Consider the following 18,884-nt stretch of genomic DNA (forward strand, 5'->3'; position numbering starts at 1 on the left):
CATTTCTACAAAAAATGTCCCACTTTGGGCTTCTGAAAAGGTGGCAACCCTACTGCACAAATGTCAGCTTCTTCCACTATTAAGAATGCTTGCACACAAGGCACACCCTCTACTGCGCAGCCCGACCGGGAACAATGCCTTTTTTTCACCTTACCTTTTTCCTTTCTTATCTAACTGCCCTTATCCCTTGCACATTCCCGTTAATAACAACTCGTGAATTTCAGGTTGCCGCCTATTCTGCATACGGAAGGTACACGACCCTCCCTTAGCAAAGATTCACAAGGGTATTATCCCCTCTCAATCTGTTTCCAACCTTCCCAGAGGCATCCAGCCTAGTACTGTGTGCCATACTTCAACTCTCCAGAATTTCACAGCATATCCAGAGTTTTGCCTCATATTTTTGGTCTGTTCTTCATAAAAAGTTTTTGTGGCAAACCGTTAAGGACTGTGACCACTAAACAAAAAGATATTAAAGAGACTTTGTATCCTTCAGAAAATTAGTGCTAACATAAAAGACTGAGAGGTTTGCTGAGTGCCAACTGCCACTGTTGGTTTTCCTTGTCCTCTAACATTAAGACGGTACTCAGTCAGTGTTGTAGAATTTGGAGGTCGCGCTACGTGAAACGGCAGGCACTGCTTTTAAAAACGTGACTGCGTGGTAAAACCTACAATTTGAACATAAACACGGAATAATGCACACACCGGCGAATTCGGTCTTCTCACAATAATTACAGGATCCCTGTCGTTACAGACTTCATACCCACTACAAGACGCCAAGCCCCTGCAATCCTGTCATGGTACCTGGTTAATGATTTATTTAAAGTCCACGGCACCTTCTGGGGCATAGCAGTCCTACTCCTCTCAACTGTCCGAAATTCAGACCCCCGTCTGATTTTCTCGATAATAACACCGGCTCATTCCAGTGCGTAACATACAACCCAGCTGCCTGTTACCTTAATCATTAACACCTCGAGGGTGCCGGCGTTCGCACTACAGGTATTAGAAAAAGCAAACTCGCGGCTAAAATCCTATAGTGTTATTCCGTGGGGACCATTTGGTTGTGGTAAGGTACGACATTCAGCTAGAATGTGCAGGAAGGTACACACTGAACACCTATCCTGTGTCGTATCTATGCTGACACCTTTGGGTTTACTCACCCGCGCGTCTGCCACCCTTTGGAGGAGGAGCCAGCAGTTAATATCTGACTGAAACTCAGAAAGGGAGCAGCTGAAACTTGTTTACCTGCCAGCTCTGCAGTAAGTGGACAGGTTACCACACTCGTCTGAAGGGTGAATGGGCGGCATGGCTCAGAAACTCACTCAGGAGTCTGTGTTAGATTTTCTGTGCAGTTCCGGCGGTAAGGTGAGAAACACCGACCTGCTGCGGCATTTTCAGAAGTTTCTTAAGGGACCCGAAAGTCAGGTGCAGCACCGGGAGCAGTTTAAGAAGATTATCAATTCATTGGCTGTGGTGAAGACGGAAGACGAAGTGAAATATGTTGTCCTGAAAAGAAAGTACCGTGAGCTGATCGGGGAAGACTGCAGTCGCCAAGAACCAAGAGTTGCTAAGACTACTTGCTCAAATAGTTGCAGGGAAGTCAAAAGCAGGAGCAGCGACCTTCGGGTAACTGACCTAATGCCTGCCTGTAGTGAAGTCACAACTTTTGGGGCAGGTAGAGGCCTTGCTTTAACCACCGTTGCTCACTCTCTTCCCGACGCATACAATGAAAGGTGCTGCCGGGCTACTCCTGTTAGTACTCGTTTGACTACCACCACACCACCATTGGATGGACTTTATACTGCTGACAACAATGGAGGTCAAATTGACACCCCTCCACGCGCGCATAGCCTGGATCCTTCATATGTCATTGTTTCTAATGACCTCAGAGAAAACTGGGATAACCCGCTGCAGCATGGAAACGTTAGCGAAACACTTCAAATGCAGCCTTGTACAGAAGCTAAAGGAGAGCCCAGGAACAGCAGTTTCCCATTCAGTTCAAATTTCTGGGATAGTAAGCAGACACGGAATGACAGCTGGTCCTCCTTGGTGGATGATCCATCATTTCAGATGAAAACCTATTCGGCTCCCACTTCTTGGCGGTCCTTAGATTCTGTGCTGAGTGAAGAACTACCACAGTACTCCACACCTCCGGGATCCCTGTTTGATGCTGGCAGTGCAGGAAGATGCAAAGGGCAACTGTTGGTGACACATGACGATGGCATTGTTGGATCTCCACCTCACCCTCAAGTCTTAAAGCAATTTAACAAGAAGACAGATTCCAGGCTGGCTTCTGAAGATACATCAGTAACAGATGCCCAGAGGCTTACAGCATATCCTAAAGATACCTACAGAAATGCAGGAAAACGTGGGGAAGATATAACACAGAATACATACATCCCATATGTCAGCGCAGTGCCACCAAACGACGGCAGATCCAGCCAAACTAAAATGGAGGCTGAAAGGACAAGCTGTGATTCCTTGCCAGTTTCTACAACATCTCCGATAGATTGTGTGAGTGAAAGGGAACTAGTAGTAGAAAGGATGTCCCCTTTTCAAGATATTTGCAGTAACTCATTGGTTCCTAGTATTTCTGAAAATTGTAGGTGGCTTTCTTCTGATTTTCAGCTTATGGTGGATAATTTAGAGGACAATGTTTCTGTTCATGCCAAAAAAGGTCAGATCACCAAATCCTTATCTTCATCTTTACCAGATATTACCAAACATGTTGCACCAAGATTTCCAAAGTCAGATTCACCATCTTTGCTGTCTACACATGCTGAGTTAAATAAAGTTCATTTATATAGAAAAGTAGGTTCATCTCAAAAACTAGAGTCTGTGCCTCTGGACCAAAAGGAGCATAGCTGGATTGTTTCTTTGGCTACTGGTTCATTGAACCACGCATATGGCTTACTTCTTGAGGATCCAACCTTAGCCACCAAGAAGGATTTCATTTCTGGGTACTCTGCACTTCACTGGATAGCCAAGCATGGTGATATGAATTCATTGTATGTGTTTTTCAATGGGGCCACTAAAGCTGGGATAACACTGAATGTAAACGTTAAAACTGGCTGTGGGTATACTCCATTGCATATTGCTGCAATTCATGGACACCACAAAGTCATTAAACTGCTAGTGCGCAAATTCAATGCCAGTGTGAGTATCAGGGACAGCAGTGGTAGGAAGCCATGGCAATATTTAAGCAAGGAGGCACCTTCTGAGTCTTGGCAGCTGTTGGGTGCCCCAAAATCTCACATCCCTCTTTCTGTTGAAGGTTTGTCAGAGAAACATGCTTTGAATTCCACAGAAAGGAACAAACACATCACATCCAAACGCATCAGCAGGAAGGCCTCATTAGCAGCTTTATTGAAACACCAGCATATAAAGTGGAAGACCTCTAAATCTTACATGACAGCAATAAGAGATATCGAAGAAGATAGTAATTAAATTTATATGAGTGGTTATATTTAAACTTTCTCTTTCCCAAATATTCAACATAATTCATTGGGAAGTTTCTGCACTAAATGTCTTCAGATCATGTAAATTTAAGTGTGGATGCAGTGTCTTGAATCCAGAAATGAGCAAGTATCTTAAACTTCTTTATTTAAATTTTTTAATAGCCCTACTGCACTTCAGTTTTACACCGATTTGTGTAACTAAACTAGAATTAATGCTTGCATGATGTGGTATGCCTGCTGGCCCAATAAATTTAAGAGCACATGCGTTTTGCATTTAAGAGAAAAGGTTACATAAACGCCTATGTTAGTCTTGATAGTTCTGTCTTGCAAGGTAAAAGTATCACGTTTAAATGCTTGCAGGTGGGCACAGGACACAAAATTAAACACAATTTTCAGTATTAATTTGTTTGTGTCTTTCGGCTTTTCCCGGTTAGGGGTCGCCACAGCGAAACTCCTGTCCGCTAATGATTGGTAGAGGATTTTTACGTACTGGGTTGCCCCATTCACTTATGCCTCCACAGAATCGAATGGGACAACGTCTTGCTATGAGGCGACAACGCTACCGCAGCAAACAGCACCACCACCGCAGTAGTACAATTTTTAGTATTAATATGTATGTTTATTTGAAACAGTACATTTTGCAACAAAATTAATCTGAATTGTATCACTCCAGTGGTGGAGGTGCTGCACCGTGCTGGTTTTAATTACTGGGAGTTGATGTATTATTGTTGGCATCGTTTCAAATATTGCCAGAGATGCAAGGTAATGTACACAAATGTGTACGTGTACACTAACTTCAGTCAGGATATTTTCATTTCTTGCTGCATCATATTGTTTACTGTCCTCTCTTTGACATTTAATTTCAGTTTTTTTAATCTCCCCCTTTTTCTGTTTTGTGACTAGAAGAATTACCCAGATGATGTTGTAGTCTGTCCAGAATATTAAAGATGTAAATATTTACTTGTAGCACTGTGTATGGTGGAGTTGTTTTGTTTTATTAATTATTGGCCTTTGTCCATTTATCTATTTTTTTGTCTTGCTGAACATGTTGCTCAATTGGCCATGCATATACTGTGCTTCCACAAAGCTGCCTGTGTGGCTTGTAGTTTTCACTTATCCAAGTATGATTTGCATAATGGAATGTCCACCAGTCTTGAGTTACTGGACTTAAATCATGGGTTTTGGCATTCTTGACAGATTTTAATGTGAGGAACTTGATTTATAACTAATGTGCCATCTGACAGTATCTTTGAAATACTTAAGATAACTAATGAACAGTATCTTTGAAATACTTAAGGTAACTAATGAACTCATTTAATGATGTCGACATCAAGTATACTCTTTCATTTTCTGATGTCAAATATTAATTGAATAATTAAGGTTAGGCTAATTCAAACACAAAAAGGGAAATTGGCTAGGCTTAAACTGGCCCGCAAGGGCAGTTAACTTATAACTTTTATGCATCTATAATCTATGAATATTTTATTTTTAATGCTGTATTACACAGATATAAGAAAGCTGTATTGCAACTGTATGCAAGACAAACTTACCAGTTAGATCTGTGATGATATCAAATTTTAACTGAATGACTGCCTTAAATGTGTTTGTGAAAGTAATTTTATTTTGCATTTCTATACAAAATGCAAAGTACCATTTAGAACTGAGATAGTGCTGTCTTTATAAAGAACTTGCAACCTTTGATCAGAATAACAGAGCTTGTTACTGTGAACCTGGAGTCCTGGAAGAACATAGATGCTTGAAAAAAAAAACAAATTTCCACTGAGCCAGACTGCAACCACTGGACAGGAAATACTAACTCCACTTGGAACATAGATGCAGTTGTACCCCATAGGAACACATGCAGGACAAACTCTAGAAACAAACCCACATGGTGGAATAATAGTAACACATTTTTTAATAAAATGCAATTAATTTTGGGTAATAGTAAGAATAGTAATTTTCAGAATGTTAGAGCCCTTGTCACTGGAATAAAATTCAGGAGCTTAATAAAATCCACCAAAGCCAAGTTTGAGGCTAAAATAGCCAAAGATAATCACAAGACGTTTTTTAGTTATGTTTATAATCTCAAAAGCAAAATGCAGCAATGTGTTGAGCTGGTTGTGAATGACATTACCTATACCGAGGCTGAAGGTATAGCGAATCTAATGCCTAATAAATGTATCTCTAATTTTACCCATCTCTCTCTCTCTCTCTCTCTCTCTCTCACCTCTCCATCTGTCCCTCAAGATGTACATGAAACTGGCTTGCCTTCAGCTATCACACAAGATCAAGTCATAAAAGTGCTATCAAAAACTAAGAATACTGCATCAATGGTTTCTGGCAATATCCCCGGATGCATCTTGAATAGCATTAAGCATGATTTAGCCACACTCTTAAAAATACTGTTTAGTGTTGGCCTCCATACAAATTTTGTACCAAGTGAATGGAGAATAGCTACAGTCATTCCTGTCCATAAGGCAGGATGTTCCAGAGACCCAGGCAATTACAGACCAATAAGTCTGACCAGCCTTGTATGCTAAACCACAGAAAGACTTATCATGGAACAAATCATTCAGGACATAGGGGACTTCCAAACACTGGACCCCCATCTCAATTTGGCTTTGTCAGGGCCAAGTCATGCTTACTCAACCTGGGTGATTTTTTGAAAAGTTCTCCAAAGCAATGGATGAAGTCAAAATGGTTCACACTGCATACCACAACCTAGCCTAAGCTTTTGACACTGTTCCCCCCTCAGACATAGTCGAAAAGCTAAATAAATTGGGAAGAAATCCATGTATCATCTGTTGAATTGCCAGCTGGCTCACAGATAGGATGCAGGAAATCAGAATAGTGGAAGTTGCCTCTACAAAGAGAACAGTCACTACAAAAGTTTTCCAGGGGTGTGCTGGGACCCCTCCTTTTTGGCATCTGCTTTTCTGAAGTAAAAGGCAATACCAAAGAGATCTGTCTGACTAAGGTTGCAGAGGACTGAAGCTAGGAGCAGTCATTGAATCCAAAAATGACTTGGTCATCCTGCTGGAAGGTTTGTCCCAGATAAATAACTGCTGCCAAAATCATTGACTGAAACTAAATGCCAAAAATATATTATTGTATCATTTGGGAAGTTGTCTACCCCAGGGACCTACCACATTGCCAGTATGCCCCTAATAGTTTTTATTTCTTTACTGATATTTGATTACCAGGAAACTCTGACCTGGTAAGATTCTATTTTCAGCAGAGGCCCAGTAAGAAAAGCTCAAGTATTACAAAACATTGTAATAATAATAATTTTACAGTCTTTAAAAATAATACAAAAACAAATGCAGTTTAAAAGAAATTATACCAAATTAGACATACTATGAAAACGTTTGTTGAGAATACATACAAGTTATATAAGAGTTGGCCCAGTTGTTCAGGATTTTAGAACTTGTATGGACAGTGACCTAACCTTTGACTGATATGTGTCCATTGCAGTAAGAAAGTCCTTCTATATTGCACAGCCCCGACTCAAAGCCCTGTCACTATACTTGGTATCGTACAGACTAAGAGGTGACCTACGGTCTGGCATACAAGGCATCCTCTGACCCAATACTGATGGATTTACTGCATATCAGCAAGTCAAATGTCCTCAGAAATACTTGGTCTAAGGGTCTAGTCCTCTTCTGCAGCAGAACAGTCTGGAGGGGCAGGTATATCTCGCGCTGCTCTGGAACAGACTCCCCAGCCACATAAAACAAAGTTCATCCTTGTCCATGTTCAAGTGCAACTTGGTTCTAGGGATGGGAAATAGAAAATTTACCTGAGAACTGCTACTGTACTACAAAGTGTGTTAAGACACAAAATATGTCTGCGACAAGGAACTGAGGTAGCTCCTAAATGCTTTTATCCCATGAATGGGTCCCCTCAATCTATGGTATGATCCCAGTCATTCTTATTGGGGGTAATATATATAATTATCGACCATGGGATGGGTAAGCCCAATCTGTAACCAAATGGAATTTGTTAATTCTTGCACAAAAAGGGAAATGTTTAAAATGGCCCACAAGGGCTGCTAGCCTACTACTTTCTTATGACCCTATGACCATATAAGAAACAATTCTTCAGTGAGGGAAGGCACAGATTACTCTGTGCTAAGATTTCTGACTTGACACCAACTTCTAGATGAAAAAAATTGAAGTAATTGTCACGAACACAGGGTTGTAAGCAGTACAGGAGATCTGATAAAGGCCTATGTGAAAATCACATTAAACAGGTAGAGAGAGAGTTTAAACCCATGACTGTAAGATAAAGGTTGTTTGCAGCTCGTAGATTTAATATTGTGCTAAACTTCCAGATGAATAACTTGCTAAACAGAAAGTGCTTGACTCCCTTCCCCCAGAAATAGGTTATTATCCAACTGGTAGAGGCCCTGTGTGGGTGGCCATAATTCAGCTGTTAAATTTTAGCACCCATCTTTTGATATACAGTACTTCTGTGGTTACCCACTGCTAATGTGGGGTATCACTGACAAAAGGGCCATGGCTTAACTTCAGCCTGTTTATTGCACTTTATATTTAGGGGTTTCAGTAACAGCTTCTCCTTGAATCTCTACCTCTTTTAAATGGCTTAGGGAACCAGATTCCTTGGACGAAGGTTCAGTATCTGGTGAGGGGTCTTTGTCCTATTCTTCACAAATCATTTGACATTGGCTTATAGTTCTGATGAAAAGAAGTATGTTAGCCCTGAATCTCCTTTTGACGAATTACCCTTTGAGGGAACAATTGCTAGGATGATGGAATTCTTTAAGTGGCATTCTTCTCAAGTGTCCAGTATTCAGAGAAGATGTTATGAGTTGCTTCCGGTGGAGACTTCTAAACCATTGACAGTTCCTCCAGTCTCCTAATTCTCAGCCTCCTGGTCCTAAGAAACCTAATAGGTTCTATTGTATATTTTTATTTAAAAGTCCTTCTGTTGATCCTGCTATGGTTTTAGTCTCTTCTGCTAAACCTTCTAAACTTTTGCTCTCTTCCAAATTTATGCCTTCTGATAAAGATAGGGCAATAGAGAGGATTGGCAAGAAAGTTCACACTGCTTCTACTTTGGCCTTTACGGGTATTAATTACCAGAGCCACATGACCATGTATGCTCTGGGCTTGATTGTTCAAGCTTTTGTCTTTTTTAGGTTCTGCTTCTCAAGTGGCTCACCACTCTGTTAAGTGTAGCTATGATGCTGCTGATGCCTGTTCTAGGGCTGCAGCTTTTGGGTCCATCATGAGGCATTATTCTTGGTTTCTTCTCCAGTCTCTACCTGAGGACATTAAGGCCAAGTTATTAAATACTCCTTTGGGTAATACACTTCTTTTTGGGACTGCTGCTGACATGTTTGTTTCTTCAAGAGAAAGGCAAAGCTTTGCAAGACCTTGAACATATTTTTGTGTCTCCTGGCCCTAAGTTCCAGAGGAATTATTTGCTCACAGGCAATGCCGCCAGGCATGTAAGGCCAGGAAGGGTGGGAGGCGAGCCCCCTCTGCTAAGTCTTCTCAGTTTCTGTGGCCCAGAAGCCTTCTTTATCTGATAACTCTACTTCTCTTTGACAATTCACCCCCACTTTCTTTTAGACCAGGTTTCTTTGCACCTTTGTCTCTTTCTTTGTCTTCCACATTGGCGTCTCATCACTTCAGACTCTTGGGTTCTTTCTTTCATCCATCAGGGTTACTTCATGGTATGGAAATCTCTTCCTACTTTTTCAGGGATTCCTCAACCTCCTCTAGAGCAACTTACTCATTTCTCAGAGGTTCTAGATTCTCAGTTGAACCAAGGGACCATTCAAGCTGTATCTTCTTCCAAAGTGGGAAGGGGGTTTTATTCCAGGATGTTTCTTGTTCCTGGAAAGCAGGGCACTTGGGCACTGGAGACCTGCTTTGGATCTCTCCTGGTGCAACACCTTTCTTGAGATCTCTTCTTTATGGATTCTTACTCTTCAAACTCTGTTTCTTCTTTTATTACCCTCAGGCTTTTCTGACGTCCTTGGATTTGAAACATTCTTACCCTCATATCCCTATTCACCCTCTGTTCAGGAAGTTGTTACATTTGTCTGTGTCTTCCTCTCATTTTTAATTCTTTGCTTTGCCCTGTGGTCTCTACTGCCCCAAGGGTATTCACAAAATGCCTAGCTCCTGTGATTGCCTTCTGCAGGCTCCAAGGCATTCAGATTTTTTATTAATGTAGACAACCAGTTGCTTCAGGTGCTTTCTCCCAATCAATTGTAACAGGATCTGCAGTCCATCATCTCTCTTCTTTAAAGTCTGGGGTTTACTATCAACTTACAAACGTCCATTCTGACTCCTTCACAGGATCATGTGTGTCTGGGATGCAAGATTCAGATGGTGCCAATGTTGGCTTATCGTCTGCATCCAAAATTGTTGTTGACAGCCTTCTTTCAATCTCTTCTTCCTCTGTCTGCCATTCCAGCCAGGGAGTTTTCTTTGGGCCCTGGGATTCATAGCTTCTTCTATTCCAATGTTTCCTCTTGCCAGATTGCATATCTGGATGCTTCAGTGGTACCTCAAGTCATTTTGGTTACAGCATCATCACCCTCTGAATTTCAGTGTACCTCTCCTTCCCTCTCTCAAGAAGGAATTTGAGTGGTGGATTCAACAGTTCTCTCAATCCAGTATCTTCTGAAGAGTTTACCGATGTTTCAGACATGGGGAGTGGGGGCTTCTCTTGGTCACTTGAAGGTTCAGGCTCTTTGGCCACCCCATTAGAAGTTGGACCATAACATCAAAGAGATGAGAGTTCTGATTGTGGCCCTATAGTCTTTTCACCTTATGTTCTGTGTTATCAGTTAACTCTTCAGGCAGTATACATTCTTCAGAGCACAGTCTAGTTGTAGACTCTCTGAGCAGGTCCAAAACACAGGCTCATTAATGGATGCTTCACAGTGATGTGTTTATGGACATCTTTTTGCCTCTGCTCTGAACAGACAGCTTCTCTCTTCTGTTCCACAGTGCCATGCCATCTGATGTAGAAGACTGATGCCCTTTCATTTCCTTAGAAGGGGAGGTTTCTTTATGCTTTCCCTCCTCTTCCTCTACTTCCAAGAGTCCTGCAGAAAATTCAGCTGGACTCTCAAAAATCTTGCTAGAGACTCCCTTTTGGCTGTGACCGCACTGGTTCCCCCACTTAATGCATCTGGTCAGGGGCAGTTACCACAATTTACCTCACCAGTTGGATCTCCTCATGCAGGACAAGGGGTCTCTCATACATCCCCACTTGTGCACTCTACAACTGACATTGTAGGTGATAGGGTTTTGATCCCTTTCAGGCACCTCTTTTCTGAGGACACGCTCAGAGTTTTACAAGAGGCAAGAAAACCCTCAACCAGAAAATCTTATATGTCCAAATGGAAGAGATTTTTGGTCTAGTGCCGTAGCCCTAACCAGGACCCTTTTCAGTGGGGTCCCCCCTAGTCCTGTCTTATTTGTGTGAGTTGCTCCAGTCAGACCTGGGATGTTCTGTGAAGGCCCATTTGTCTACTATTTCTGCTTGTCTGCCCTTGAATCCTCCTCTTGACTTCTCGTTTTGAGTTCAAACCATTTCTTAAAGGTGTCCTGCATATTAGGCCTCCAAGAAAACCTGTTTCTCCTCCTTGGGACCTTAATTTTGTTTTGGAAAAACTGATTAGCTGATTAGATAGGGGTCCAGGGAAATAAACAGTGTGGGAAGTAAATAGCCAGGGAATTGTTATGGTTAGGCTTGTATAGGCCCTAGGGCTGATAGCCTAGTACCAACCTATGATTAAGGCTTCTTTTGAGCCTACAGATTCTTCTTCTTTGCAACATTGCACCTGGAAGACCATTTTGTTGCTGACTTTTACTTCTGCTCAGAGGGTTTCTGAGATCCAGACTACTATGGCCATTCCTACTTTTTTGCCTTTTCACAGGGGCAAGGTGTCCCTTCATGCTAATCCTTATTTTATGCACAAGGTAGTAAATGAGTTGCCCTTGAATCAGTCAGTACAACTCCCTTCCTTTTCCCTTCTCTGCAGTCTGCTAATGAGTGGGTCCTACATACCCTGGATTTGCACAGACGGCTCTGATACTGTTTGGATAAAACTAGGACTTTTCATGAGCATGATCACCTTTTTGTTTCCTTTCATCCCAGGTGTTTGGATTTGGCTGTTTCTAAGCAAACCCTCTCCTCCTGGATATCTAAGGCCATTTTCTTTTGTTATTCTTTTCATGGAACATCTCTGTCTACTTCTGTTAGAGCTCATTCAACTAGGGCTGTTGCCTCTTCTGGTGTCTTCTTCAAGGGGTTGGACATCAATTCCATCACTGAAGCTGCTACTTGGTCTTCAGTGCATGTCTTTACTAAGCATTATAAGTTGGATATGGTTTCTAGGGCCAGAGCAGGTTTTGCCAAAACCATTTTATGTGGGTTTGTTGAAGGCTCTTTTCAGCCTTTCACCTTCCATTCTATTTCTTGAGCTTTGTTTACTCTCTCTTCTATGTTGAATATGGCAACAGTGATATACTGCGGAGTACATAGTACAGTTGTATAAAATCTTACCGTAACAGTAGATGTCCTTCTCTCTTCACTGTTGCAGTGTTCACTCCCTCCCTCCAACACCTTCTTCTCATGTTTATTCTGCATTTTTTTCCTTCTGGATGTCGTATGGTGACTGTTCTCTTCTGGGCAAATTAATTTCTAGGTAGTTCCATCCGTATATCCCTTTTATGCCTTACATTTTGTGTGGGGAACATAAATGTGATGTATGTTGCATACAACATCTTTTGTTAGGCTTTTTCATACTGGCCCAGCGTTGGGCTGCCCAGGGCAGGAGATCCATTCTATGACAAATACTGCAACAGTGAAGAGAAGGACATCTACTGCTATTGTAAGATTTTACAGAACTGTACTTTATTGTGAAGATGGGGAAAGGAGTTGGGAATGAATGCATTTTTCTAATAATATTTTGGATAGTGGAGGCACAATGGCTATTGGTTGGTAATTTGAGAGGTCAGTGGATGTTCCCCCTTCATATAGAGATATCAGGAGTGGCCTTAAGTCAACTGGTGCCCTAGGCAAAAGGGCTCCACAGCACCCCCCACACCACCCGGTGCCCCATCCTGATCTACCTACATCAAATAAATACTGGAAAAGTGCCCCTGCTACAGTGGTGTTCTAGGCAGCTGCCTAGTTAGCCTATGCGTAAGGCCGGCTATGACAGGTATAATGTAGGATTTTTTTCCGGATGGCAGGCACTTAGCTTTCTGTATTTGATCATTTTATGAGTATAGGTATAGGGTATACTACAGCATCTGCAGCAATTTAGAGATATTCTGGTGGCAGGTTATCAGCAGGTAGGGTGGAACTTTTTAGTTTTAGGGTTTTTTTTATAGAAGAGGTAGAACTGGTTGGCAGGAGAAACTCTCTTGGCGGTGATTAGTACTGTTTGGGATAGTGAGGCTGGTGAGTGGTTGCTTACTAGTGTAAATGCAAAAATAAGTCTTACACTAGTAGTAGATTTAAAACAATAAGTATAAAAAGACATAATAGTAATACAGCAAGTAGTTATCAGTGAAACTTCAGGGCACGGAAATGGGGAAAAAGTAAAGTAACACAGAACGACCTATACAGGCAAAAGAGAAATTCACAAAAGCAGTACCTGGAAAGCAGTATTGAGAAAGTGCTGGCTGTCAGCAAGAGCAGGGTGTAGGCCATTAATTAGAGAGGGAAGGGGAGTAGGGTTACCACATGTCCCACTTTGCAAGGGACAGTTCCTTTTTGGGCAGTTGTATCCTGCAAAAAAATTGTAAAAATGGCAAATGTCCTGAGATTTTAGGGCAAAATTATTTTTTATGTTTTATGTAATAGTTACATAAAACAGTTATTCTGTACCTGAAACACCTATGTGTTATAAGAAACAGAATAAGCAACTAAAATGCTATAAGAATAAGCATTTATTTAGGCAAAAAAGTGAAGTTCTGTCCTTTGTACTGGCCATGGGTATGTTTCGGCTTGCAAAATCTGACGTTTGTACCAAAAATGTCCCACTTTGGACATTTGAAAAGGTGGCAACCCTAAAGGGGAGGGGGAACATAAATGGGGGTTATTTTTGATACTAATTCTGAAAAACAGCCAAAAAGCAGATCACTAAGTACTGGCCAAGCTGAGCAGAGACATTAATCTTGGTACCATTTTGAACGTATCCTGATTAGGATAACGGAATGGACAAGTAATTTCCCCTTACATTGAGTAAAAGACAAGTCTGTAAGCTTTTGCAAGGCTGAATGTTGTATTTACTCTGCTGCAGTTTTTTTTTTTTTTTTTTAATTTTTTTTTTTTTGGGAGGAGCTGCAGTCTATAACTATCTGGCTAGTTTAAGTGGCTGAACGTGGACAGTTGAGGCTTACTCTCCTAACTCGGTTTAATTACTAGAATTACTATATAGTAAAATATGTTATAAGCATGACTAAAAGAGTTTAGTGTAACTCTGTTTCTGAATGTGATCTGTTTATAGCTGTCATATGCATATGTTAAGGTATATTTAGTTGTTGGTATCCAGTTTCCTTGTTTCAGATAAGTTAACACAGTCTGATTAAAGGAACCTTGGATCATAAAGTGCATATTCTTTGGGGAGGTCCACTGCCTCTTTGGTGTCCATTAATCCAATCTTTTAGCTGCCTAATTCTCAATCCAATCAGTGCTAATTAACAAGGATGCCATTAAGCATGCACAATGCATTGTGACTCGCAAATCCTGATGATTTAAGTACACATTAATTTATTAATTACTGCGGTATCACCTTCTCTAAAAATAAAATAATAGTAATAGCACTGGCTGGTGCAATAAACAGAATTCTGGAATAAAAAGTATGTACTAGGAAGTTTGAAAATCATCCAGCACTTTAGGACTGAAATACTAACAAAATGCTATCTGTATGCAAAGCGGGCCAGTGCACCTGTCTCTATGTATAGTCATGAGTGCTTTCGTTTATTTTTTACTTCCCTAGAATAAGTTACTTTACTGTATATTTGATACCAAAATTATTTTCCCTTCAGAAATATTATGCATGCTGTTTCTTACATTATAGGTAATAATTCCCAGTTTTTTTCTGTTTTTCATTAGTTAATATTTTCTCATATTCTTAGCCAACTGGTTCCTTCCTTTGGAACTCTGCATTAAGTGTAGATTGTGATTTTTATAATAAGTTCACTCTGATTTCTTCCAGTGCCTAAAGTGGATCAGGGACTAGTTTGTTTTTCCAAAAAGGGAATTATTTGGGAGCTGCCTGTTTCCAACAGTTCCAGTCTAAAATTTTAGAGTCATGATATGAGCAAAGTGTCTCTGCTTTCAGTGTGAGGATATGTAAAAGTACAGTGAATTCCAAACCCGGCAATACATTGATTTATGAAAAGGGCACTTATATCTGGATAGCAAATAGCATGGTAGAGTGAAGAGCATATACTTAAATTATTGGCATAGGACAGTAAAACAATACCCAGTGCAGAGTCAACATAACAGAACATACGTTTTTATAGTGTTAATTTAATCATAACGGGATGTTACTCACTTCATCAGAAAAAAGAACAGCATGCCACTGAATTTATAACAATTAGAACAATATCTATAATAATGATCAGTTATCGAAAGACTGTTACCCTGAAATGGTGACATTCTCATTTATACAATGCAAGACAATACAATTCACTTTTGTTAAGGAGCCATATTCCAAGACTTGCTCTCTCTGACTGACTCCAATGCAGTGGCGGCTGGTGACTTCAAATCAAAGGGGGGCTGCAGGGGATAGCTGAATGGGTGGGGTCAATGGGAAGGGGTGTGGCCAACTAGAAAGGGGAGGAGCTATGCTCAAAACCACAAAAACTAACTTTAATTAAATATGCTGCCCTGGGTGCCAAACCCTCATTATGAGAGTCCAGTCAAGACAAATGAAGTGTAAAAGAATAAAAATATTTAAATGCATTGGCTGCATGACAGCTTACTTAATATCTAGATGGAAACAAAAAGGTTGTGAGGCATGAAAAAATAAATTACTTTTTAAATACATTACAGGAATGCCAATCAAAATCAAGTATAAGAAAAACAAGCAGCACTAAACTCAAACTACTTCTCCTTGCACTGCAGTTCTAATTATAATTTATATTCAGCTTTATTAAAGCACCAAGTAACATGCTGAAAGTAGCAATCTGTGTGATGCCCCCACTTGTAAAAATGTTTCTTATCCAAAACAGACCTGCTGCCTGACAACTATCTACTTGTTTCATGGTGAAAACACGATCAAAGTAAAAATGAAAAGCAAACAAGAAACAAGCTCAAGATACATTGCTTAAATTATTACTGTACAGGTTATGGACCACACATGAATGCCATTCTGTTTAGTTTACTGGTAAAGCTCTCAGAGATCACTAGAAGTCTCCAACAAGTGTAATGAGCTTTTTAAAATAATGTAATCCTATCCTTTACTACAAATACTGTCATATGCATTTCAATATCCAATGCTTATACATTATTTAGTTAAGTATTCTCTGCATGGCAACAACAGAAAGGCTTCAATGTTGGCAATTCTTTAACAGTATGCTTATTAAAGCTTACTTGCATGTTATGATCTCAGACAAGCTTACTTGATGGTCATTAAAGCATTGCTACTTAAAACACAGAGCAACAGGCACTTTGAGTAATAAGCATAAATCAACAGTACAAAAATATGACAGAAACCAGACCTTTCTGAAAAATCAAGGACAGATGAAAAGCCACTGTAGTACTTGTCTACCTTGTATGGGGGGATACCCTGCACATTTACACTGCATAACTGCTCCTTGCTTTGCTTGGACACATCTAGAGTCACTACATGGGGGAGTGGGGTGCAACAAGTTTGTCACAATTTGAAATGTCTCTGGTTGACGGTGATGGCCCTGACACATTTGTCATACCTCTCACCCTCAGAGCAAGAAATCTGGGCAAAGCCATACATAGAAGTGGGACAAAGGCCCAAAAATAAGGACACTTTTTAAATATTGCTCTTATAAACTTAGAAAGAGAATAGTAGGTCTTGCATTAGTATGAATTTTCTGAAGGATATGAAATCTGAAACTCAAATGCCTGTCATTATTTTCTAACTTCAGTCTTTAATGATTTACCACTAATTTGCCAAAAAAACATAATTTTATGAAAAATGGACCAAAAATGTGATGCAACAATATAAAATAGCCACACAATACAGCTGGGAACCTGTCAAAGAAGGGACACTTTTTTAATATTAGTACTGCTAACTTGAGCAGCTGACAAAATAAAAGCGTCTACATGCATTTCTGAAATAAAAGTAATCTATAACTCTGATTATTACAGTTATTTCTTAATTGTAAACCCTCCATGTTTTCTTCCAAAATTGTTATTCTGCAGAGGGATTATTAGGGGAAGAGCAACATTTTGAGCCAAATTCAGGGACAGTTGAGAGGTTTGGCTATGCCTAATTCTGTAAAGCAATTTGCATGTACCTCTCAACCTGTTAATGCAATAAATCTGGACAAGGCCAAATATATTGGGGGAACATATAAACAGTACTAAAAATGGGACAGTTGATAGAACATGTCTTACTTTAGCATGCATTTTTCTGAAGGTTATGAAGTCTGAAACTAGTGTGTCATTATTTAGTGACTTAATTCCTAAATGATTTGTCAGAAAACCACAAATTTTATAAGGAACAAACCAAAAATAAGAAGCAAAAAACCTATTCATTTTTTGAAAATCTGGACAGTTGAGAGGTATAGTTCAATTGGGGCTGTCTAAGTTTGCCGCCCTTCCCCCTCACAAAACCATGGTCGAATGGAGCCTCCCCCTGCAGCCATTCCAATGATTCATTACTTTGCTATTTCACTCCATTTACCATAAACACTAATGTGCATACTGATTTACTTCTATGATGATTTGAACTTCATTTGAAAGTTTTATTTTGCATTTTACAGCACAAACACTAAGACATCTGCTAAACAAACTTGGCATTAAAACTTCTCTGCCCTTGAAACTCACATTCATTGAAACAACATTAAAACCCACATTCAAAGAAAATACATTTTACCCGTGGCAGATAAAAATTAATTCTGGGCCATTTTCAAATCATAGGCCCCTTGCATATGAAACATACATGTGCTCTTTGATACACTTTCATATTGCTTTGAACATTTTTCCAGTAAACAATGAAACAAAACTGCCCAATTCAGAACATTTCCATCATAATAGTCTACTCAAACTTCTACAGTCCACTATTATCAGTAAATATGCACAATTCTACAGTCCACCATTATCAGTAAATATGCACAATCTCTGAAGTAGTAAAAAAGTCATTTAAATAATTCCACGTTAAATAAATCTGTAATGAAGAGGTTGCTGCTAGCAATCACCTTTATATTTCATGGTTTCATTGAAAAATGAAGTGTCTGATGCCCCTGAGGAATAAATTGCCTAAATTACATTAAAAATAAGCTAGTAATATTGCAATAGGAAATGGATGGCAAACTGATAACAGGCTCATAGTTAATATCTTAACTTTCAGTACGGCAGCATTCACCCCTTATGGGAGTAGAACCAACAACCTTCTGCATCAAAAGCAAGTACACAACCTGTTGTGCTATTAGCAATGTGAGCTGACTTAGCATAACCAGCACTAAACTTCTCTTCCCCTGCAGCTCTCAGCTCCTTGTAAAATCTACTCAATACTCAACTGCATCAACTTCGCAGCACAAGAAGTCTGGAAAAAGCCAAATTTATTGGGATGGGTCAAAAGGGCAAAAAACAGGGACACATTAAACATTGCTTGTATAATCTTGGAAAGCTGCTAGAATAAAATGCTGTGTTACCACCATACATTTTACTGCCAAGGTCCCTGTGCAAAAAAAAGAGTCAGAACAACATACCACTATGCCAAATCACCTGCTTTGTGAAAGAAAAATGCTGTGTTACCACCTTACATTTTACAGCCAAGGTCCCTGTGCAAAACAGTCAAGAGCAACATACCACTATGCCAAATCAGCTGCTTTATGAAAGAGAGGAAGACTGAAACTTAAATGGCTATCATTTAATGAATTCAGTTCTCACCATAGCTGTCAACCTCTTAGCACAAAACACCTGGGCAAACCCAGTAATGAGGGAATACAGCCCTCAAACATATTCAGTGAATTCAGTTCTTGCCATAGCTGTCAACCTTAGCACAAAAAACCTGGACAAAGCCACTAACATGGTATTACAGTGCCAAAAATAAGGACAAATTTGAAATAGTCATCTTATAAACTTAAAAAATTGCTATAATAAAAGGTTGTGTTAGTATATATTTTTTGCTAGAATAAAAAGTTGTTTTACTATGTATTTTCTGAAGACTATGAAGTCTGAAATTCAAATGCCTGTCAATTTTACTTCTGATGGAACAAA

The 18,884-nt window shown here is 39.9% G+C and overlaps 1 protein-coding gene across 1 annotated transcript; it reads left to right on the plus strand.

Moving 5' to 3' along the window:
* Positions 1 to 1,010: 1,010 nt before the first annotated feature.
* On the plus strand, positions 1,011 to 3,853 carry SOWAHB (sosondowah ankyrin repeat domain family member B). Its single transcript, XM_044061175.1, has one exon. It carries the CDS (start codon positions 1,294 to 1,296, stop codon positions 3,442 to 3,444), a length of 2,151 nt encoding a protein of 716 aa, XP_043917110.1. The 5' UTR covers positions 1,011 to 1,293; the 3' UTR covers positions 3,445 to 3,853.
* Positions 3,854 to 18,884: the final 15,031 nt, after the last annotated feature.

Source organism: Protopterus annectens, chromosome 2.part0 (assembly GCF_019279795.1).
Source record: "Protopterus annectens isolate FY-2018-M chromosome 2.part0, PAN1.0, whole genome shotgun sequence".
Classification (NCBI taxonomy): Eukaryota; Metazoa; Chordata; order Ceratodontiformes; family Protopteridae; genus Protopterus; species Protopterus annectens.

Excerpts from the sequence above, each read along its gene's own strand:
- SOWAHB (XM_044061175.1), top strand. The coding sequence starts at position 1,294 with ATGGGCGGCATGGCTCAGAAACTCACTCAGGAGTCTGTGTTAGATTTT.